This window comes from Camelus bactrianus, chromosome 19, assembly GCF_048773025.1.
Source record: "Camelus bactrianus isolate YW-2024 breed Bactrian camel chromosome 19, ASM4877302v1, whole genome shotgun sequence".
In the NCBI taxonomy this organism is placed as follows: Eukaryota; Metazoa; Chordata; class Mammalia; order Artiodactyla; family Camelidae; genus Camelus; species Camelus bactrianus.
The window spans coordinates 29,625,418-29,647,920 of record NC_133557.1 but is presented as its reverse complement, the minus strand read 5'-3'; the positions used below and the strand labels follow the sequence as shown (position 1 = coordinate 29,647,920).

The window sequence follows — 22,503 nt, the reverse complement described above, 5'->3', positions numbered from 1 at the left end:
AACGAGGTCTGACTGCGATGTGCTCCGTGGGAGGCGAGCGGCTGGCGGTGGGATCAGGTCTGCGGTCCGGCCCGAGGGCCTGGCGCGTGACCCCAGGCGGGCGGCCGGCCGTGCGGGCGTGTGGGCGGGCGGGGCGGGGCCGGGTCACCGGGGACAGGAGCGCGCCCCGCCCCGGGGGAGTGTCCCGCCCGGGCGCAGCCACCTTAAGGGCCGGGCGGGGCGCGGGCGGAGGCCGACGGAGGGGTGCTCGGCGCGGGATCTGAATCGGGGTCCGGAGTGGCATCGGCGCGGGAGCCATGGGGTCGTCCGGGCCGGCGCGGCCGGGGCCGCCGCCGCCGCCGCTGCTGCTGCTGCTGCTCGTGGTGCTGGCGGGCGCGGCGCGGGCCGGCCTCCACTTCCGCCCGAGCGGCAGCTGCTACCGGCCCCTGCTGGGGGACCCGCTGACCCAGCTGGGGCGCAGGTCGGCGCAGCCTGGGGGGCTGCCCGTCTCGCGGGGCTTCGCGCGTGCTCCCGCCTTTAGGGGCCCCTGGCGCCTCCTCGGGATGCGGGGAACAGGGGCGCCCTGCCTCCCTTGACCTCTGAGGGTCAAATGCAGCGCCTTTGCTTTGGGGATGCGCTCTCCTACACTGGCGGGTTGGACCAGCCCCACCTGTGCAGACAGCAGATCAGCCGCTCATGGGGCCCTGCCTCCTTCTTACTCCCCAGAGGGCGGGGGTCGCCTGGTGTGAGATGGCTCACTCCCACTCCCTCTCATGTTGGGGAGGGGAGAGGGCTCTGGGGAGCGCTGCCTGGCCTCCACCCCCACACCCAGGAGCCCTACTGCTAATTCTTTTGGTGGTGGTCTGTTCCCAGGACATACCCCCGGCCTCATGAGTACCTGTCTCCATCTGATCTGCCCAAGAGCTGGGACTGGCGCAACGTGAACGGGGTCAACTATGCCAGTGTCACCAGGAACCAGCACATCCCCCAGTACTGCGGCTCCTGCTGGGCCCACGGCAGCACCAGCGCCATGGCGGGTAGGTAGGGGGCCCATGGCCCCTCAACTGTGGGCCAGAAGGGCCTGTCCAGCTGCCTTCATGTCTGCACACATGGCTGCAGCCCAGGGTCCCAGAGGACTGTGTTTCTATGCCAGGGCTGGGCCTGTGATGGGGTGTCTGAGCCTCTCAGGCCTAGGGGAGCTGACCTAGGGGAGGCCTCGGTGACACGTGCCGTGTGGGGCAGGCCTCCCTGGGCCCTGTGGGTGACCAGCAGTCACAGGACTGAAGCCCAGTGACGAATGGCTCCCAGGGCCTTTCCTCTCCCACCTCGGCCCCTAGGGATCAGACCGCAAACTCACTAAACTCTTTGCTGGTGTTTGGGCCCGGAAGTGAAGCCGATTTTCAGCCTGAGTGAATATTTGAGAGAATGTCTATCCTGGGCTTGGAATATTGAGCCAGGCTGGCCGTTTTCCCGTTGGGACCTTAGCCATCCGGCCACAGTGAGGGTAGGGAGGCTCGTGGCCGATAAGGAGGGGGAGTCCGTGCCTCCCTGGGCTGCCTTGGGAGGGATGGGGTTGAGAGGCTGAACCCCAGCCTAGGCTTTCTTCTGCCGCAGGCCGGCCTGGCGGCCTGGAGGTGGGGGGCTCTGCCATCTCCAGCCTAGGGTTCCCAGAGCCTACAGACATGCTGAAATTCCACCGCAGAAGAGACTCCCTGACTTGGGTGGCTCATAGGGCAGGCCTGCTGTAGGTGTGGCCTTGTGTTAATCAGATGAACAGCAGTGTGGCCACTGTCCCGGCCAAGGCTTAGGACTCAAGCAATATGCCAGTTAAGCCTCCCAGCTGCCCTGGGTTTGCTCCCACTTTGCAGATGAGGAAACTGAGGCTCCTGGCAGGGAGAATTGGCCATGTGTGAGTGACAGCTGAGAACAGAGCCCAGAAGCCTGGGCTTTTGGCCAGGACCTCTGCTGGGCTGTCTTTAGGGTGAGGAGTCGGGATGGGGTCTGGACCCCAGGGCTGGCCCGCTGTAGCTGGGGCATCTGGTGGGGTCTCCCTGGTGGCCCTGCTGGTCTTTCTTGGGGGCTGGTGAGGAGATCCCTGGGGCTGGATTGTACTTCTGACCCTTCAGGGAGGAGGAGGATGGGGCTGGTATTTGAAGGTGCTGGAGCGCTTCGGGGCAAACTGGGGTAGAGATGGATGGGCCCTGGAGAATGTGGAGCCACTGGCAGACTTTGGGCAGGGTGTGGGCAGGCCTTGAGGCCCTGGGCAAAGGCTGGGCAGGAAGGCTCCTGGGTCTTGAGGAACTGAGAGGGCCTTGTGGTGAGGCTTGGGTGGGGTGAGGGGGAAGCTGAAAAGGTCACCAGGGGCCCTACCCCCAGGGGAGGAGCCTGTCAGAGCCTCAAGGGCTCTCCAAGAGGGAGTCACAGGCCAAGGTTTGCTTTTGTCAAGGAGGGCGGGGCCGGGAGGGGATGGCGGATGCCTTCCTTTGACCCGAGCCCTCCTTTGACCTGGTGCCTTTTCAGAGGTCAGACCTCCACTGACTGCCTCGAAATCTCCTGGGCAGATGCCTGCTTCTCTCCTCTCTCCTCAGACCTCTAACGATTTCCCCGCAGCCAGCATCTTCTTCCTCTTTAACTGAGAAAATAGAAACTCCCAGAAGGGGACTTCCACGGCGCCCGGCCCAGCTGCCACCTCACTGGCCGGGCTCCTCTCATCCCTGGGTGTCTGACATCTGAACCACCGCCCCCCCACCCCCCACCCTGGGGGCTGGGACCCGGCCTTCGCTGAACAAATGGGCAGGGGGCCTCCATGCCACCCCGCTTCCTGCTGCCACCCCATTTCTGGGCTCCTAGAAGAGTCCACAGGTTCTGTCCTGGCCAAAGTCACCAGTATGGGGCTGCATGTGGCAGGGCCAGTGGTCACCCTGTCCCCATCCTGCTTACACCCTCCCCACCAAAACGCTTTCCTCACCTTTCGCTTTCTCCCTCCCGCCCTGGCCGTTCCTTCTGTCCCTTCACCAGCTCCTCATCCTTCCAACTTAACCTCTGGACACCGGGTTCCCAGGACCCTTCATCTGGACCCAATCTGTGCACCCACCTGCCACCTTCCCTCCCGCTTGGACACCTGACACCTCCAACCTCACAGGCTCGTCCTTCCACTACCCCCTTCACCCCCAAATCAGTTCTTCCCTGGCCTCCCCACTCACACAGTGAGACCACCATCCTCCCCTGACTCAGGCCAAAGCCCAGGGGCTCCTTAGCATCCAGTCCCACTCACCCATTAAGATACCCCGTGCGTGCTCTTGCCAGAGCTACCTGACCAGTCCCGCTGCTGCCCCCTGGCCGCCCTGCCTCAGGCCTCGACCAGCTTCACCAGCTCTGACCCAGATCGGGTCCATTTCTGCTCTGCTTGAAACCCCCCAAGATTTCAGGCCGATAAAACAAAATCCTTAGTTGCCACAGAGCCTATGTAAACTGGGACCCAGTTTGGAAGCCAAGAGCTGCAGAACAGGAGGTCCCCTCTCAGGCTAGATCCCTGTCCCCCTCCCATGGGTGCCACCCTCTGTAGGTGATGCGCTGCCCACCCCAAATCTTCTCCCCTGTTTTCCTCGGCCCTGCATTCTCCTGCTTTCACGTTTACATCTGTCTACTGTCCCATCTCCCCACCAGGCACCCTCACATGGGTGGGAGCTTTGTTTTGCTTGCTGAACAGAGCCTGCTGCACTGCAGGTGAAGGGGCCGCTGTGGATGGGAGGGGAAGACAAGAGAGCAGGTGGGGAGGGGATGTGTCAGTTGCATCTGGGCTGTGCTGAGAAGCAAGTTAGACCCTCGAGGGGTGGGTTAGGTAGGGATTGGATCCAAGAGTCAGGTGTGGACGGGAGGCCAGAACTGGGCTGCGGCACCCTTACCTGAAGGAAGGAGTGGGCTCCTGTGAGGCAGGGGGGTGATAGGAGACAGATGCAGCCTGGGAACCCAGGGCAGGACCTGCTTCCGGAGGGTGGGCAGCCAGTCTGCTGACCACTGCTGGGGAGGGGCAAGATCAGATGAGGAATTAGAGAACTGTCAGCCTGGAGATCAAGGGCTTTGACCCCAGCAGCTTCAGCAGAGGGGAAGGGACAAAAACGGGCATGGCTTGGGCATCAGAGAGAAGGTGCCAGCAGCGGAGATGGGGGGGAGCGGGCGTAGGACCACCCTTTCAGGAGCTGAGCTCAGCAGCAGAGAGAGGGGCAGTGAGTGGAGCTGGGTGTGGGGTCGCCTGAGCTTTTGGCTGTTGTTTTCAGGTAGGGTCCACACGCATGTGTGGGTGCTGATGCAGTGAGAGAGAGGGACCCAGGGGCCGGAGGGACCTAGGCAGGCAGGCTGGTGCGGACACGCCACTTGCTGTCACAGGAAGCAGGTCTGTGATGCAGAAAGTTGATGAACTGGGTGGCAGAGAGATGAGGGACCTGCTTTTGAGTCTTCAGTGAAGTAGAAGCAGTCTTCAGATGGAGCAGGGACAGTTCCAGGGGACTCGAGTTGAGAGACACTGAGGGAGGGACCCTCATGAATTTGCCCATCTGACTGGTGGGCCTGGCGTGAGGACAGCCAGCCGGCCGGGCTCTCTGTCTCTGTGCAGGCCAGGAGCAGGAGATTGGCTCAGCCACCAAGGACCACAGAAGGGAGGCCTGGGTTGGGGGGATGCAGGATGATGACGTGCTGGGGACCTGAGTTGGGTGCAGGGTGAGAGCACATAGCAGGAGGTGGATGTTGAAAAGAATGGGTTGTCACTGGATTGGGTGGGGGTCCCATAAGGTCATCTAATGCTGGAGTGGGGACCCTGGGGTAAGCGAGCTGAAGAGAGGATGGGCGATGTGAGATGCAGGGCGCTGGTACCCGAGGTCTGGAAGATGCTGCAGGTCGTCCGGTTGTCTGCTGGAGCAGGGGCTGGGGGAATGCGGAGAAGGCCAGTGTGGGCCGGGTGGTCCGCAGGGATGTGGAAGCCTCTCCAGGCTGGCTGGAGCAGCGCAGGTGGAGTTGAGGTCATCATGGAATGAGGGAGGGGCCGCAGGGACAACGAGTGAGAGGGAAGGGAGGTGGCACAGTGTGCAGGGGTGCTGGGAAAGCTGGAGGACAGAGGACAGGACCAGGCCCCGTGTGCCCTGTGTACAGACACGTACTCTCCTCTCAGCCAGTCTGAAAGTGGCTGCAGCCTTCTGGCTTCTACCCCGATACTTGAGCGAGTGTCTCCCCTGGATGGGGTCATCCCTGCGTAACCACAGCATGTAAGAAAACCAAGACACAGGAGATTTCCAGCGGAAGCGAAGTGGGTAACAGCAGTGGGGGTGAAGGGGGCCGTCCCCCACCTCCAGGCCTTGCCCAGCACGGGGCGAGGCTCCCAGCGGAGCTGCCAGGGGCTCAGCAGCCAGGGCCAGGCTTCCCGCCGTTTGCGAAGCTCCTGCTGTGTGTTGAGCAGCACAGATGGGACCAGGGGCTGCAGCTGTGAACGGAGCCCCGTGGGAGGGGCCGCGGACCAGGAAAGTAAGGGGAAGAGTGAGTGTGTGAAGTGGTGCCAGCTGGAGGGTCAGCGAGGCTCGGGACGGCGCTGGGAGGGGCAGAGACAGCCGGGGGACTGCTGAGAAGGGAGCTTGGGGAGACCTGGAAAGAGGGCCCAAGGAGGGATGTCCACAGAGGGGTGTCCCCGGGAAGAGCACTGGGGAGATGCAGCTGGGGGTGGCCTGAAGGACAGGCTGCGGGCACGTGGCTGGTGACTGGTGGTAGGTTCCAGAAAGCACAGGGCTGCTCAGATGAGTAGCTGGAGAGCCCTGTGGGCAGGGGGGCCTGGGCGGTGTGACCCTGGGGATGTGAGGTGGGCCTGGGGCTGCAGGAAGAAAGGAAGGGTGCGCTTGGAGGGGGCCGCTTGTGGGCGGAGGGCGTGGGCAGAGGGCCTGGCCACTGTCATCAGGTAAAGAACGGGTGGGGCCGTGGTGAGATCTGACTTGGAGGTGTGAACATTAGGCGAGGCCACGCGGCGGGTGGCGGGGTGTGTGGCTATGGAGTCGTTGCCTTGGGAAAGTGGAAAGTGAGGTGACTGGCCCACGTTGGGTTGGCTGCAGGGCCTCACAGGATTCTGTCTGTGCGTGAGAAGGGAGATGGGCCAGCGGGCCCTGGGTGGGTGCCGTGGGGCGGTCTGTGCTGTTGGACACCTTCCCTCGGGGCCAGGTCTGTATCAGCCTGCAGGCAGGACACTCCTGGCCCGGCCCCCGTGGTGCGCAGACACACCAGCGTGGGGAAGAGGCCCCGAGTGCTCCCGGGAGATGGGAGACCCGGGAGGAGAGGGACGCGCGGCACCGGGAGCGCGGGCGGCCAGGCTGACCGGGTGGCGCCGCCCCTGCCCTGCAGACCGGATCAACATCAAGAGGAAGGGGGCGTGGCCCTCGGCCCTGCTGTCCGTGCAGCACGTCATCGACTGCGCAGACGCCGGCTCCTGCGAGGGGGGCAACGACCTGCAGGTGTGGGAGTACGCCCACCTGCACGGCATCCCCGACGAGACCTGCAACAACTACCAGGCCAAGGACCAAGGTAGGCCGGCCGCCCCCCGTACACCTGTCACCCTCTTCCCCAGAGACACACTTCTCAGGCCCTGTGGCCAGGGCACTGGGGGTCGGCGGGACAGAGGTGGGAGCCCCCTGCCGCTGGGGGATCAGGGAACTGGGGCCTGGGGTCCTTGTTGAGAAGACCAACAACAAAGACTTGGGGAGGGGTCTCCAGACTGTGTGTCCTGCGGCCAGGCCTGGCCATGGCATTTGGGTTCTGATGCGCTGGCATTCTGGTGGTTTTTCATGGGCCTTTGTTAGGGGAACACTTGTCGAGGGGAGAGTAAGTTTTCCAGGAGCAGGATGGGGAGAGCAGGCCGGCTGTGCCCCAAAATGGAAGCAGCAGTTCCGACTGGAACCCAGGATTCTGGTGGATTTGGAGCTGAGGGGGCACTGCATGGACCAGGGGACCCCAGCTGGCCTGGAATTAGCACATTCTTCAGGCTGTTCCCCTTGGAAACCAAAGGAAAAAAAGCCCTACACTCATAGTGGGTAGATTTAAGTCACCTGTCCCAGTCAGAGCTTCCTCGTAACCAGAGCAGAGAGCCAGGATAAACTCAAAAGGCCGCCTGAGACAGGAGGGGCAGGACTGCCAGCAGCCCGGGGACTTCCCTGCCTCTGCCATCTCCGTCTATAAAAGGTATGCTCTGGCCCCTGGGCCTACCCTAGGCGCCATCGCACGCCCACGGGGGCCCCTCGCCTTGCCTCCTGGGCCATGTGGCCCAGCCAGAAGGAATCCCCCCAGACAGGTTGGGTGAGTCTTGTTGAACTGGTAGATACAGCTGGGGTCAGAGAACCAAGGAGAGGTGCCCATGCCTGATGAAGAGGATGGGGGAATTGAAGACTCGGAATTGGGCATCAGGTGGTCCCTGGGGCTCCACCCACCGGGAACTGGTCTTGTCCATCCCAGGGCCCTTGGGCCCACGCAGCAGGACAGGGCCAGGTGGAGCTAATCACCTGTTGTTTGCAATGAATATTCTTGTCTTTCTTATCAAATGTGGGCACAGATCCACCTTTTTCCCAGTTGTATTGGGCATTTGGTGTCCAAGGGACGAATTAAACCAACACTTTAATCCTCGAGGAATTTAATGTCCTGGGGGGAGGAATCTGGACAGATAAGAAACTAAACAGAAACAGCTAACATGAAAGCAGTAAAAAGTGGGGCTGAGGGCCCAAGGCAGGATGGGTGGGGTAAACAGTGATAATGTCTAGGGTCTAGGAAGAATGCAGGTGATGGTGTGGAGTCTTCCAGAACTAACAGTTATAATTATAATTTTTTTTAAACAGCCTAATTCTGGGGGGAGGGTATAGCTCAAGTGGTAGAGCGCATGCTTAGCATGCATGAGGTCCTGGGTTCAATCCCCAGTACCTCCTCTAAAAATAAAACAATAAACCTAATTACCTCCCCCAACCAAAACAAAAAAAGGAAAAAAGTCTAATTCTTGATACCTCCTCAAACCAAAATAACAACAACAAAAAAAACTTATTTTTTTCAAAGACGTGTGGGCCTGCTCACTATCCAAAAACACTATCATCTTAAAAGCTAATGATTTGAGTACACGCTATTCTCAGCTGTAGAGTATCGTGAAAAGGCCTTTTTCCTGGCCTTTAAAGGAAAAGAAAAGATAAACTTTTGAGGGCCTACTATGCGCTAATTAATGTTTATCTGTCTTTTCCGCCATGGCCTGGGGAAGGGCTTTTCCTAAGTTCTTTGCAGCTGAAAGGTCGTCATTTAAACAGCCCCGCCGGCAAGCTGATTTCCATTATTAATTAGCTGCTGGACGGAGAGCGCAGGGAGAAAGGTGGAGGTGAGATCTGGGTGCTTCCTGTCAGCAGCTGAATGAGGAAACAGCCTCACGCTGGCTCTCCTGCTGTCCCCCCAGCGTGTGACAAGTTTAACCAGTGTGGGACGTGCACGGAGTTCAAGGAGTGCCATGTCATCCAGAACTACACCCTCTGGAAGGTGGGCGACTACGGCTCCCTCTCCGGGAGGGAGAAGATGATGGCCGAGATCTACGCCAACGGGCCCATCAGGTGAGGCGCCAGGACCCCGCCGGGCTGGTCGCCGGGCGTCTCGCCCCTTTCCTTCTGGCCCCTTTCACGAGGCCGGAGGCACAGCTGCCACTGAGTTCTCCAAAGCAAAGCTGAAATGACCAGGCACCCGGCGTAGGAGGATTGGGAGTGAAGCACATACGCGGGGAGGTCCCCGGGGTAGGCGGGCCGCGGGACCAGCCTGGGCTGGGGCCTGGGGGCGCCGAGGGGGTGAGCACGGAGGTCTGGGCAGTCATCGGATGCGCGTTCCCCAAGGTGGGTGTACGTGAGTGTTTCTAACAATGGTAAATAGTTTCCATTTGAAGTGCTAATTCTTGGTAACTGTAGGTTTGTTTTCTGTGTCTGTGAGTCTGTTTTTATTGTTACAAGTTCATTTGTGTCATTTTTCTAGATTCCATACCTAAGTGATATCATACGGTATTTGTCTTTCTTTGCCTGACTTTACTTAGTCTGATGATCTCCGGGTCCATCCATGTTGCTGCAAATGGCATTTTATTCTTTTGTATGGCTGGGCAGTGGTGTGTGTGTGTGTGTACGTACGTATGTACGTACATCACATCATCTTTAACGGGGGGGGGATGGGGAGGGCGGAGGGATAAATGGGGAGTCTGGGATTTGCAGATACTACTGTTTTCTTTTAAGTGCTCATTCTTGAACTGCTTGCTCTCAGCTGCGGTATAATGGCAACAGAAAAGATGTCTAACTACACTGGAGGGATCTTCGCAGAATACCACGAGAGGGCCTTCATAAACCACATCATTTCCGTGGCTGGGTGGGGTGTCAGCAACGGCATCGAGTACTGGATTGTCCGCAATTCGTGGGGAGAACCGTGGGTAAGACGCCTTCCCCGAGACCCCGCTTCCTTTGGTGGTTCTGTTGGTTCTGTCGGTTCTGTAGCTGAGAACTGCGGCCCCGAGCGGGGGGGGGGGGGGCTTGGTGCTCCCGCGCAGAAGCAAGCATGGGGCCGTCCCCGTCCTGGGCATACAGCATCCCTGGCCCCAACTCGTTAAGACGGCAGTTGTTCCTTCTCTGTACCCCCCAGCTGTGACAACCAAGTGTCCCCACACGTTGCCAGTGTCTCCTGGGGGAGGCGGGGGACCGCCCCGGCTAAGCAGCACTGCTTGGGAGGTGTCCGTTTAGCTCGCTTATTCCTTTACAACCATCTCATTCTTTTTCCTGTCATAGTTCCAGCTCTCCTAAGTAACACTGTGGAGTTTCTTCAAAAATACTTTGACTTGGGTCAAAAATCTAAGGGAATTAACTGCCTTTTCATTTCTAAGACCTAGCATTAACCATTAACAGCTTAAGATACAGAAATTCACTATTATGAAGCGGGGGGAAATGACTCACGTCGAAGCGATGAATCTCGGCAGTTTCTATTAAACGGCCACAGACGGGGGAGCAGCAGGCGAGGCGTCCGGTCTAAAGACCCAGCGTTTCATTGCGTTGATTAGCTTCTGGCACACAGGGCCGAGCACCCCTCACGTCAAACGTTTGCTAAGCTAAATGCTTCACAAACGCTTTCCGAATAGGGGTCCCGAGAGGGCAGGGGCAGCCGAGTGGGCGGCCTGGATGCTCAGGTGCCCGAGCCTGGGGTGGGTGAAGAGGCGGAGGGGGTGGGTCTGGGGCCGAGAGTGGAGGGAGAGCCGGGAGGGGGGTTGGGGGGGGCAGACACACAGCTGACTTGCGGTCCCACCCCCAGGGCGAGCGGGGCTGGATGAGGATCGTGACCAGCACCTACAAGGATGGCAAGGGCGCCAACTACAACCTTGCTATCGAGGGGCAGTGTTCGTTCGGGGACCCCATCGTTTGAGGGATGTCGCTGAAGGAGCAGTTTCCAAGGAAATGAGAGCGCCAGCTGGGACCAGAGGCTCCCTCGTCTCAGGCCTGAGCGGAAGGAACTAGGGGGTCACAGTCACATACCTGACGGCTGGGAGGGCACTGAGCGCCCAGGGGGCGCCGTCAAGTGTGAGACAGGCTGAAGGAGCATCCCGAGGGGAGCCCGAGAGGGCAGGACTGGGATGCCCGCAGGGACAGCGTCCTGCCACGAAGGCGGCAGGAACCACCGGAGAAGCCATCCGCACGACCTCCGTGTCCTGCCGCCTATGGTTTGGCGACCGGGCTGCAGTGCGGTGGCGAAGAGCGAAACTGCGGACGTCTCGCGGACTCCTAAGTCACCTTGAAAAGGGGGGGAGGGGGCGGCGGTCTCATGTTGCCCCAGTGATGAATAAAGTGCACAGCTTCACAGCAGCCCCGAGCCCGTGTGCTTTATTTACACAGCAGTATGGCACCACCAGGGCCTGCGCCTTCCAACGCAGACAGGCTTCTCCTTGTTTTTGGAAAATTAACGCGTCACAGTAATATGAACGAACCATCAGGTCTGGTGAAAACCTTAAGTCATCTTTGAAAATAGTTCACCTAAGTCTCGGTTTCTGACTTTCCACCGCCCTGGGGCTGACAGGTGGCTACACCCCGAGAGGTAATGGGAACCCAGCTCCGATACTGGGGGAAGTGAATTCTGGAAACAGGATTCATGGGCAGCCCTGGACTTACAAGGAGAGGGGACCGTTCATAATAGCAGGTTTTCACTTTGCTAACAGTTTCCTTTTTAAAAGAGTTACCCACCTCCTCCCACCAGAGCCCATTTCCAAGATGCTGACTGGGCCTCTTCAACCGTAGCTTCTGGAAAGGGTTCTTCCACAGCTGGCTTCCTGGAATGTTCTGCTCAGCCCTGGAGGACGCTCTAAGTCAGTTCACCAGGATGAAGTTAGACTTGCAGTGAGCTTCAGGGGACAGAAGGAAAACAGGCACTGGGTTAGACACGACGGAAATGACGACATATAAAACCCGCGGAGACCCTCCCGCCAGCCCTACCTATGAACTCTGCCACAGGGTCATGCTCGCCTTCCGTTTTGATGGTGCCTGCGATGCTGTCGTTTTCCAAGATGGGGAGGAAAAGCTGCACAAAGTCAGAGGTGTACGGAGGGGCGATGACATCCAGGACCTGCAGGAGGGCCGGACTGTGAGCTGGGGAAGTGGCAACTGTGGGGCAACCACCCTCCCTCCCCACTTTGCTGCTTCCAGGCGACAATTCCCACCTCCAACACTAAGACACCCAGGGGTTAATGCAGGTAAAATTCACAATACGTTCCTGCAGGTGGGAGCTGTTTGGTAAGCTGTTATCTGTGTCACTGTCATCACCACAATTATCAGAACGCACAGTTCTCATAGTTAGGTACAAAGAAATTAAGACAAAAAGGGCACTGCTAGGGTAAACAGAATGAAACAGGAAACAAACGGTGTGTTGCTGACCTCAGTTACAAAATAGCGAATGAGTGAAATGTCGGTGTCCAGCTTCTCCAGACACTTTCGGATGTAACTGACCACGGGAAGTACGTAACCTCGACTCAGCAGGTGGACCATCCTGTCCAGGAGCGTCTTCTTCAACTCAAGCTACAAGAGTGGGGGCAAACAGTCTCTTAGAAAGGGGGCATCTCCCCCACTATGCCACACCCTGGGGCCACCCGCTCACCTGCTCCATCACGTCCAGCTGGGAGTGCTCAGTCTCAAACAGCTTGACCAGCAGCTGCAGGACCTGGGGGTGCAGGAGCTGGTGGCAGGTGCTGATCTACAAACAGGCCAAAGGGAGCCTCCCTGAGCACTGCGGTTGGGTCTCTGGGCGCACCCTCAGCCACGGATAACCGCCATCACCGTTGTGGCCACAGAGACGGCTTACGGCCGCCCCCAGCAGTCCCCACCACTCAGCCCCGGGCTGGTCAGCTTCCATACCATTCCTCATCCCCACAGGGACACTTGATAAAAGTGGAGAAATCTATAGAGTCACTGAGACTAGTTCCTTAAAAGGAAAATCCTCATTTAGAATAGAAATAACTAGCTTTGAAAAGAATGTCTTCTGAATGCACTGAACAGGTGGGCTGGAGGGACAGGCACAAGCGATAGTCAGTATCTTGTAATAACCTTTAACAAAAAGAATATGCAAATGAATGTATGTACACACGGGCACGACCGGGACACCACGCTGTACTCCAGAAACTGACACTGCGACTGACTGTACTCCAACAAGGCAAATAAACAAGAAAAGGCACAGACGCAGAGGACGCAGCCCGCCTACCTCGTCCAGCAGCGCCAGGTGTACCGGGGTGTGGTCAGTCTGCAGCTGGAAATACCTTGGTTCTGACACAGTCCAGTCCACCCACTTCAGCACCCCCATTGCCACTACTGGAAACCTACAGGTACATGAGGCAGAATGTTTCCTTTAAACAAAACTTAAAAAAAAACAAACATCGATGCTGAATGGTTGGGAAGATTTACAAAACAACAACTCTGTCTGTCCCACTGATCCGCTCTTGCGTCTGCTCAGCCAGCATCTTCTGAGACGTGCGGTGCAGGAGCCCGAATTCCACCCCCAGTGACTGGGGGCCACTTCACTGCTTTCAAGCGAAAGTCAGTGAGCCTGGTGGACTGGGCTGAAGTTTACTTTTAATTAGCAAACCCTTTCTTTGACCCTAGAACAAATTAACGGGGGAAAGATTCAAATGCCTAAGAGGGCACCCTACTTGTAAGCTTTTCTAGTAAATGCTTAATTTATATAATTGGCATAATCACAAATCATTTCCATCTAGGCAATACTTCATTGGTCTATCTTTCACTGTAACTAGACCCTTTGCTTCAAATCAATTTCTGTATTCTGGTTGGCCTTCCTTTTTCCTTCCTTTTTGTGAACAGACTTCTGGCAAGTAAATACCTGAAAATTACTCATGCTAACAGTTTAAACTTCTCTATATACATTTAACAAAGAAAAAATAAATAAAATGAGTAAGTATCTCTGAATCTTTTTATACTTTCTGAGCTTTTAACATGAAAACTCACACGGCCCCCTCCCGAAAGAACCCCGTCTGGAAGTGTTACCTGTGCTCACCTGATGCACTGGTAGAGCGTGCTCAGCTCGGCCACCAGCTCAGATGCCCCTTTGTTCTCATTGCAGCACAGATTGTGAACAGTTTCAACAGCTTTTGACGTTGACTTCAGCTCATCTTTGTTGATGCTCACCCGCTTGTTCTGAAAGCACAGGAGAGCCGGTGACTCCCGACGGGCACACATCCTCCTGGGGGTGGGAGTGACCCTGTGTCCGCCCTTCTCTCTGCAAACCATCTTCCCCATCTCCCAGGTCAAACTTCCCAGCCACATACGGCACACAGAAACTGAAAGCCAAGGAGACCGTCGTTTGCCTGTGGCTAGGGAAATCAGTTCACCTTTTAAGTCTCTTCCAATTACAGTTTGAATTAGTATTATAGATGCGATGCACATTTTCTTGAGACATTTAGCACTTTGACTGTTTGATGTGTAAACACTAGGAAAGATACTTCTCACACTAGTTGGGCTCATGATTTCTTGCAGCCAAAATGCCCAAATGACACCAAGGAGAAGAGGTGTCTTGTCTCCCTGAAAGTCCAAGAACTCGCAGAACTGAGGGCACCTTCTTCCAGGTCTCCACCACGCTGGCTGCGTACGCCAAGATGTGGATGTACTTGTGCTTGTGGTCCTGGTTGATTCTGGCCCCGGGTTTGAAGAGCGACTGCATAAACAGGTCCAGGAAGGCCGGCACCCGAATCTGCAGAGAAACACACAACTCACTGAGAAGGAAAGAGAGAGAAGGTAGGTAAGTCCATACACACTTGTGGGGGACTGCCGGCTTACATCCACCCCTGCAGGCGCCCTGGGCGTGCGAGGGTCAAGCGCGTGATGAGGAAGGACCAGGGAAAGGATAGAGATATTTCAATAGGAATTTGCACTCACTGACTTAAGAGAAGTAAGAGGAACACCAACTTTCCAAAGCAGTACTTCCAATTGGCATTGAGGGTGTCCCATCTTATTTATTTATTTTTTTCCATCTTATTAAAATGAAAGGCAACTCACAAGTTCAACAGGCGGTGGGTCCATGCTTGTGAACATCTTGAACAAGACCGTGATGTCAGCCGGGTTCAGGGCGCCCTTGGACAACATAGCCCCGAGGGCCTGACAAGCCCTGGGGTAGGAGGCAGCTGTGCCCAGGGCGAGCGTGATCTGACTGGCATCATGGCCTCTAGGAAAAAACCACATACCCCATCATCGACAAGGTGGCACCCCACCTCGCCCTCCCCTTCCCTCTCTCCCTCCCTCCTTCTCTCACACTTATGCTTTCAACTCTTGGGGTCCCTCTGTTTCTTCCTATTTCTGCATTCACTCGGATGTTCACTAATGGACCCGAGAAAACAGCGTTTACAGCTAACTGGGGAAGAATGACTCAGTCCGGCTCACAGACTTCCCAAAAGGAACCATGTACTTTTTGTGTATCTTAAGATTCTGTTAGTAGAAAATAAAGCTAGTAAGGGCTAATTTTGTTCAAAGATACAGGCAATCTAACAATTAGACGACTGAGTAACTGTTTCAGGACTGTTGTCATTTGCCACTGATGAATCCCAATACATTGGGAATTCAGGTTCATAAAAACAGTGCATTAAACGATAATCAGATACTTTACAAAATATTCAATAGAGCAGAACTTTACAATGCAGGCTGTCTCCATGTAGTGAGAACCACCCTGACTCTTCTAGCTCTTCAGGTTACCAGGATGTTTACTTATATGTCAAAATGGAAGAGAGAGCCTTCGTTTGCGGAAACAGGGCAATGGGAGGGGTGCGGAGGGAGCACCCGGGAGCCCCGCTCACTTCTCCTGGGCGAAGCGCTGAACCTCCTGTGCGATCCTGCGCACGGCGGAGCCGCCCTGCTCCTCCTGGGCCAGCACGGACATCATGGCCTGAGCAAACAGGTATGTGTGCTCCCCGTGGCACACCATCTTCTGAAAAATTGCAGGGAGAGAGTGTTAGGACGCATGATCGCAGCAGTGACACCTGTAGACAGAAGAGCGAGACGCCAACCGTTCTGCATGGGAGGCACCTTCCGAGCCAGACAGCCTCCACACAGAGCACCTCATGTGTGAACGCGTGGGACCCAAAACAGCCTCCTTGTAATCAGAGCTTCAGAAAGTAAAGAACTTACAGCAAACTCAGGGAGATTTTTTTCAAGGTTTTCTTCTCCTCCGTCCAAAATTGTAGCTAGAGAGGTACGCAGTACTCTGGAAAACACCTCCAGCTGCTGGCAGGCTGTGGACACACTGGTTATCTCCCCTTGGTATCCTGCATCAGAGATAAGCTACAACGCAGAAATAAGCAGCCAAACACAGTGTCCTCAGGCCCACCCGCCACGTCTGGGGTGGGGGGTGAGGAGGGACAAGCACAACCTGGTCGCGAGGTCACACCTTTACCCGGATTCCTGCTTCACCACTAACTAGGTTTGTGGCCCCAGCCAACCACCCCCTTGGCTCTTCATGTGGGAGATGGAGGAGACGGGCCAGGCCTTCCTATGGCTCCTCTCTGAACACAAATGGCTCTGATGTGTTCCTGCCAAATCCTAAAACAGTCTACGTCAACCCCAGAACATACAGATTCCGTTTTCTTGCTCAATTTAAGACTCACTAACGTGAAACGATGAAGACCTTCACCAAACAAGCCGGTGGGACCTTTCAAAGGAAAGAGACTACCAACCAAGCAGCCCAAATAACTCTGTTCACAGACACCTGTCTCTACCCCAGGGCTCTTCCCACCTTGACGGTGAAGTTGAGCATCAGACAGTCTGGATGGGCTTCCGCCAGCTTGTAAAACAGATCTCTCCAAGTGGTGTGTGCGATCATCTGTTCAAGCCACGCGGGGGTCTGACAAGACACAAATGGCAAGATAAGGGGCCCTGTGAACAATCACAGAACAGTGCGGCTGGAGAAGCCCCGAGCATCCAGCGTGGCCCCACAGGCCCAGGGCTGGCGAGGACACGCGGGAGCTGAGTGGCAGAGCCAGAGCCCTGAACGCCCACTCTGGCCGGTGTAAAACTCAGCTCCGCGAGAGCGAGCTGCAAGGCGCCTCCTGGGATGCCCGAGGCCGGCGGGAGCACGTGCGCTGCGAGCCCAACTGGCTGCAGCCCAACTGGCTCTCGGCCGTCAGCCGTGTGCCCGTGACAAAGAGAATAAAGCGACTGAAATGACGCATGACGCAGGTGGTCTTGTCCGTCGTCATGTGGAGCAGCCACGAAAATGTGCCTCTGGCTCTCCGACTGTGTGACTGACAGGCCAGGGCCCGGGCCCCGGGAGTGGCACGAAACGGGAGGTGAGACCCCACTGCTCCTCCTCGCAAGCTCAGCACCTAGCTGCCTCCTGGCGTCAAGATCTCACCGCCCTGAGTAGAGCATTTAACGGGCAGTTCTGTCTCTGCAAGTTCTGTCTCACACCCTGATTTCAGACCCCAACTCTCACGACACTCACACAGCCCGCCGCCCTCCACTGTATACGCGGAATTAGCATAAGACTCCAGGAACTGGTATTAGAAACAGGAAAAAGGTTCCTCACCTCTCCTTCTTCAGTAAAGATAGAATCCGCTTTACGGGGGTCGAAATGTTTGATCAGTAAACTCTTCAAGTGATTTTCCACAGTTTCCTGAACCTGCACTGGTTCAACACCTGACAGAAGATGAAAGCAACTGGGTGAAAGCGGCAGTCTCTCAGTTCGCTGTGTTACTGTAGAACAAGTAGAGAGATCGAGAGTCTACAAGTGCATCAGGTATCACAGGACTGCCTCTGACCACTTCGGATTTGGGGCCTCTTAAAAAATCAATATTAATCATAGTTAACGGTAAGACCCAAAAAGGAGCACAGGGCAGAACACACAAGGATGTCTGTCCACGTGAAAAGGACAGTGACATCTTCGAAGCCTTGCTAAGGACAAGGACAAACGTCCACAATAGACAGGTAGGAGGATGGAAAACCATACCCCGCGCAGGAGAACAGAGCAGATGCCAGGCAAGAGGGACATTCGCATGTAATCACCATGACAGCAAGGAACCGACCAGTTTCCGGGCAGTACTCACTCTGTGATGTCGTCTGTACCCAGTTCAGTGGATTTACAGTAAAGCTCTACTTTGATCATATTAGCTAAAAGCCATCACCATACCCAGTCCTAAACTACCCTCATTTACCGCTTGCTGTAACACACCTCAAAAGTGACGCACTAGACATGCGCTGTCTAATTCTGTATACAACAGGGCGGGGAGAACAGCGCGGGGAGCATCACATTTGCAGGCTACCTGCAAATCTCGATTATTGAATCAAAGATAAGAATCAAGAGGAAGGTATAGCTCAAGTGGTAGAGCATGTGCTTAGCATGCACAAGGTCCTGGGTTCAACCCCCAGTAACTCCTCTAAAACTAACTAAATAAATAAATAACCCTAATTACCTCCTCCCCTGCCCCTAAAAAAAAGGTAAGAATCAAGAAGATGAAAATGAGTGAGAAGTTCAGTTCTTACTTACAGAAGTCTTAAAAACCAGGAAAACCAAGAAGGCCTTTCCCATTTACCAGCATTATAATGATCCAATGGTCTATTATAAAGAGAGGGAGGTGACGAGCCATGACCAGGGCGCCCACAAAGCACCTGTCTGAATGAGCCACTCGGCCAGCAGGTTGACAGTCTGGGCCACAGCAGTATAGTTCTCCGACAAGAGCTGGATCACATTCTCCGGAGACCCTCCTGCCTGAAAATACCTAGAAAAGTCAACGAACCAGCTATGCCACTCAGATGAACGGCACAGGGCGTGGGGGTGGGGGCCCTCAGAGGGGCAGAGGAGAAGACAGGTTACTGAGATTTTTAAGTTGGGGAAGACCCCAGAAGCCTTCCATTCCAATATCCCATTATTCTTACTTTTACATGTCATCTTCTGGGTCTATTACAAAACTGTCTAAATTATCCCCGCCTCCTCCCGAACAAACCACCTTTCTCACATACCTCTTCAGAGTGTTGAAGATGGAGGGCTCCATTATATAATCCCGGGTGGAAAACTTGTGTAGGCATTCTTGCTGGACCTCGGCATCATCCTCTCCCTCTCCATAGTCATCCTCCTGCTGTTGGTAAAAAACAGCCATGCCACCTGTTCATTAATACAGACATCCTCACCTTAAACCCACATGACGCCGTCCATGTCAAAAGTATTCCACACGCGTTTCACCTGCCTCTCACGACAGTCTCAGGAAGTACGCTGGACCAGTAACGACAGGCTAAGAAGAGGGAAGCCAGAGGCACACCAAGTGGGCTGGTCTCTCAACTGCACGCTGGCACATGTGTGTACGGTAGTCACACAAGTGCCTTCATCTCATGCAAGATACGTTATCTGGGCACCTGTTTCCTCCTCTCTTACACAAAGAACAACAGTGCCTTCTCCCATTGGGCTGTTGGGAGGATTCCGTGTGCTAATTTTTGGAAGAGCCAAGCACGGTACCTGACATTTAGTAGAAGTTCAATAGCTGTCAGCGATCATTATTGTTCTCACACATGCCACGTAACGCTTTCCAACAAGTGATTCTTGAAGGCACAAGCCATCAATTTGCTGGCAGAAAGATCTCCGACTTGCCTCGAATCAGCAGGCCTGGCTGGACACTAGGCACACACCTTGCCCACGCCTGTATTTTCACACATTGTCTACGGTCGCTTTCCGCTGTGACGGCGCGTGGAACTGTGACAGAGACCCGCAGAGCCAAAAATACTTACTCTCAGGCCCTTTATGGAGAAGTTTGCCCACCCCTGGTCTAGACTTACATCCTGAAGGCATGCTTTGGGGGCAGAGGGAACAAGATCCCTTCATTGTGGAGACCAGGGGCCTCCTCTCAGATCTTATTTGAGTGGGCGCCTTGAGTAAGGCCATGAAGGGGCGCCGGCCTGCGCCCCGAGACTCACCCTGTGCGCCTGTGCTCCTACCGGCACTCTCTGCTCCTCCACATCTTCTCTTGGGTCATGCCACCTCCCTGCTCATACATCTAGAATCTGTCTAGATCTCTCTCTCTCAAGCTCCACACTTGAGAATTCTCTTTTCTCATTTCCATCGGGATGTCCCATTCCAAACTCATGAGGTCCAAAACTGACCTCTCTTTTCCCTCTTAACAGATCTTCCTACAACCCGTATTTTAGTAAAGGATTCCATCATCTACCCGTTACCCTAAACTCAAAAACCTAGGAGTGGTCCTCAATTTCCATCCACCACCCCACCCCCACATCCTGTCACAAAGACCCATCAGTTCTGTCCCCCACATGTCTACCCAATGTGGCCCCTCCTTGCACGCCTCCCTCCACCCTTCCTTATAGTGTGCATGCCTGCAGTAGCAACGGTCCACCAGAGGCTCAGTCTCATTCCTTCCTGATGCCACAATGACCTTCAGAAGCCACAAATCTGGTGTTTCTTTCTTGATTAAAGTTTCCTCTCTCCCTCAGAAAAGACATCCAAGTTCCAGCATGACCCTCCCCTTCCACTGGTTCTCCTGGCCACTCCCATCCCTTGCCACTCCCCACCAGCAACCTGCAGCCAGACTAAACTACTGCATTTCAGTAGCTTCGTCCATCATCTGGGCTTAACATCACAGTAGCCTCCTTACCCATCTTCCTGCCTCCCCAGATCTGCCGAACATGAGTCAAGAGAACAGATTTTGGGTCACAAAAACTGATCTACTGCTGTCTTTCAAAATCCAGTTTGTGTCACATTCCTTGACTTTCTTTCCCTCTTCCATGAAGTAAGTTAGAATGAACATGAAATGAGCACCTAGTCCACCCCTCTCATCGATGAGAGCCTGTTAGGGTCGGTGGGCCAAATTAGGATCATGATTAAAGTTCTCCAAACCCGAGACCCCGTCCAACCTCCTGTCTGGGGGGGATGTCTGGGCCCGGGTCTGCCAGTCCCAACTGCATAAGGCAAATCACTGGAGTGCTCAGTCAATAAGTGAAGGCACTGGTCCTCAGATATGGCCTCGTTGTAAACCCCTCTGACTAGAAGGGTGACAAGTACTATGACATGGTGAACAAGACGCTGGAAACCGCAACCCCCCACTAAACTGACTGACACCGAAGTTCTCACACCTGGACCACTTCGGTGGGTCAGCAGTTAGCTACAGCAGCCATGGAGACAACGGACCTGCATCGGACCCCCAGTCCTCCATTTCTTAGCTTCATGACCTTGGGCAGGCCACTAGCGCCTCCTGTCTCACTCTCTCCATTTACAAAATGAGCAGCGTGACAGCCAACTCAGTATCCTGAGGGTGGAATGAGATAATGCATGAAAGCCCAGAGCCAGCACAGGGGTTCCGTCAGCTAAATCCGAATCCGTGCACTCCACGCTAAGCCTCCAACGCCGTGGAATGACCCAACACTCGAGTGTCGGTGTCACTCCCTGTCCCACACTGTTGAACAAATCGTACTTTTCAGCAGCTTTCAAAGGCCCCTCTGAAGCGGCTCCCTCCCGGACCTCACGCCAGTTTCCACCAGGCATCTAACCACACAGGGCTCCTTTCAGCTCCAGGAACAGAGCGTCGATCTTCGCATCCTTGGACTTCTCCTTCCAAGCCCTCTTTGCACCACCCGCCCCTTCAACGAAGTAAGCTCTGCTCTGTGCTTCCTTCCTTCCAGCACCGGTTCAGTACGTCCTAAACATGCCTAAATTCTGACTCCTGATAAAAGGCAGGTTCCCAGGCTCCCCTCCAGACCAACTGCTTCGCAGTCTCCAGCGGAGGGGCCTGAGAAGAGGATTTCAAATAAGCACTTCAGATGGGTCTTAAGATGCGTGTAAGGCTGGGGTCCCCTGACTGAGCTAGAACGCCGGGTTCCGGCTTCCCAACCCTTGTCTTCAGGGGGGAAGGTTATGACCTGTCCTCAGCTTCCACAGCAAACGCCGGATGGTCCAGGATGGACGATCCTTTCCTAGTCACTTAGCCCACGGATGGCTTAAATCCGCCCAAGGCATCCACGAGTCTGGTTTTCAAAACTGTGAGGCACACGGGAGAGGGCCCAACTCCCACTTTTCCCCCTCATGATGCTGGGCTGGACTGTTTTTTGAAGAGTATTACTATCTTTTTTAACCGTGTGGCTGAGACGACTCCTCCACCTTCGACCTCACGTCCGACCCACCCGGGGACTCGGGAGCCACAGCGTCTGGCACTGAGGCCGCCCCAGCGCGGCCGGCGGTCACCAGTGGGGGCGGGGCCCTGCGGCCAGGCCCTCCCCGGGGGCCCGGGTCCCCGCAGCGCTGCCCGGCCCCGCGCCGCCCCCGCCGCCCCCGCCGCCCCCGAGAGGTCGCGCGCTCGGCCCCCGCGGCAGCGGCGTGAGGGGCGGGCCCGCGGCGGCTGGGGGCGCGGGGCGCGCGCGGCAGGAAGGGGCGGGGCGGGCTGTGCTTGGACCATGCGGCGGGGGCGGGGCCGGCTCGCCTGCGACGGAGACCAACTGGCCTCGTCGGGGGCGCCCGGTGCCCCCCTCACCTGGCCGCTGTCCGCCTCGTCGCCCCACTCGGCCGCGCTCCCGAAGTAGTCCTCGTCCATGATGGCGCCTGGCGCGGTCCCCGCCATCCTCTACCGCGAGCGCGCGCGCGAGCATCGCGCATGCGCACGGCGGATGGGCGAGCGCACGCGCGGCCCCGCGGCCCCGCCCCCAGCGGACACGCGCCTCCGCCCAGGCGGGAAGCGAGGGGGCGGGCAGAGGGCCGGGCGGGGGCGTGGCCGAGGCAGGGGGCGGGGCGCAGAGGGCAGCCTACCAGGGCAGAGGCAACCTACGAATTTTTTTTAAATATGGGTTATTATTATTAATTTCTTGAATATGTGTAAGTATATTTGTCCTTTATGATTGGATTACCGCATTCTGTTGATTTTTACTTTGTAGTTGGCTTTATTCCTTTGATAACTATATAAGTTTAAAAAGCCAAAGATCTAATCTGTTCTTAGAAACAATAATTAGTACATACATGTAACCAAAAAAAAGTGCAGTATAGGGTATA

The 22,503-nt window shown here is 55.9% G+C and overlaps 2 protein-coding genes across 3 annotated transcripts; one reads left to right on the top strand and one right to left on the bottom strand.

Annotated features, from left to right (window-relative positions):
- Positions 1-179: 179 nt before the first annotated feature.
- CTSZ (cathepsin Z) lies at positions 180-10,850 on the top strand. Its single transcript, XM_074347513.1, has 6 exons — positions 180-460; positions 853-1,016; positions 6,355-6,534; positions 8,432-8,582; positions 9,271-9,433; positions 10,303-10,850. The coding sequence occupies exons 1-6, from the start codon at positions 297-299 to the stop codon at positions 10,411-10,413; spliced, it is 933 nt and encodes a 310-aa protein (XP_074203614.1). The 5' UTR covers positions 180-296; the 3' UTR covers positions 10,414-10,850.
- A 2-nt stretch (positions 10,851-10,852) lies between these two features.
- On the bottom strand, positions 10,853-22,145 carry NELFCD (negative elongation factor complex member C/D). 2 transcript variants are annotated; one of them, XM_074347511.1, is made up of 15 exons: positions 21,992-22,145; positions 18,486-18,601; positions 18,135-18,244; positions 17,056-17,222; positions 16,264-16,371; positions 15,660-15,812; positions 15,329-15,459; positions 14,538-14,703; positions 14,098-14,232; positions 13,540-13,679; positions 12,733-12,847; positions 12,133-12,228; positions 11,913-12,053; positions 11,475-11,604; positions 10,853-11,383 (listed from the first exon to the last, which is right to left on the bottom strand). In XM_074347511.1, the coding sequence occupies exons 1-15, from the start codon at positions 22,076-22,078 to the stop codon at positions 11,349-11,351; spliced, it is 1,830 nt and encodes a 609-aa protein (XP_074203612.1). In that variant the 5' UTR covers positions 22,079-22,145; the 3' UTR covers positions 10,853-11,348. The 2 variants fall into 2 exon arrangements, with proteins under 2 accessions (XP_074203612.1, XP_074203613.1); XM_074347512.1 differs by having other exon boundaries at positions 17,056-17,165.
- Positions 22,146-22,503: the final 358 nt, after the last annotated feature.

What these genes read in the sequence shown, in the direction of transcription:
- CTSZ (XM_074347513.1), top strand. Translation starts at nt 297, where the DNA reads ATGGGGTCGTCCGGGCCGGCGCGGCCGGGGCCGCCGCCGCCGCCGCTG. An exon ending in CTGACCCAGCTGGGGCGCAG is followed by an intron (nt 461 to 852) that starts GTCGGCGCAGCC and finishes GTCTGTTCCCAG; the next exon opens with GACATACCCCCGGCCTCATG. An exon ending in TACGCCAACGGGCCCATCAG is followed by an intron (nt 8,583 to 9,270) that starts GTGAGGCGCCAG and finishes GCTTGCTCTCAG; the next exon opens with CTGCGGTATAATGGCAACAG.
- NELFCD (XM_074347511.1), bottom strand. Translation starts at nt 22,078, where the DNA reads ATGGCGGGGACCGCGCCAGGCGCCATCATGGACGAGGACTACTTCGGG. An exon ending in CAGCGCTTCGCCCAGGAGAA is followed by an intron (nt 14,704 to 15,328) that starts GTGAGCGGGGCT and finishes GTTTTTTCCTAG; the next exon opens with AGGCCATGATGCCAGTCAGA. An exon ending in ACGCTCTACCAGTGCATCAG is followed by an intron (nt 12,848 to 13,539) that starts GTGAGCACAGGT and finishes ATGTACCTGTAG; the next exon opens with GTTTCCAGTAGTGGCAATGG.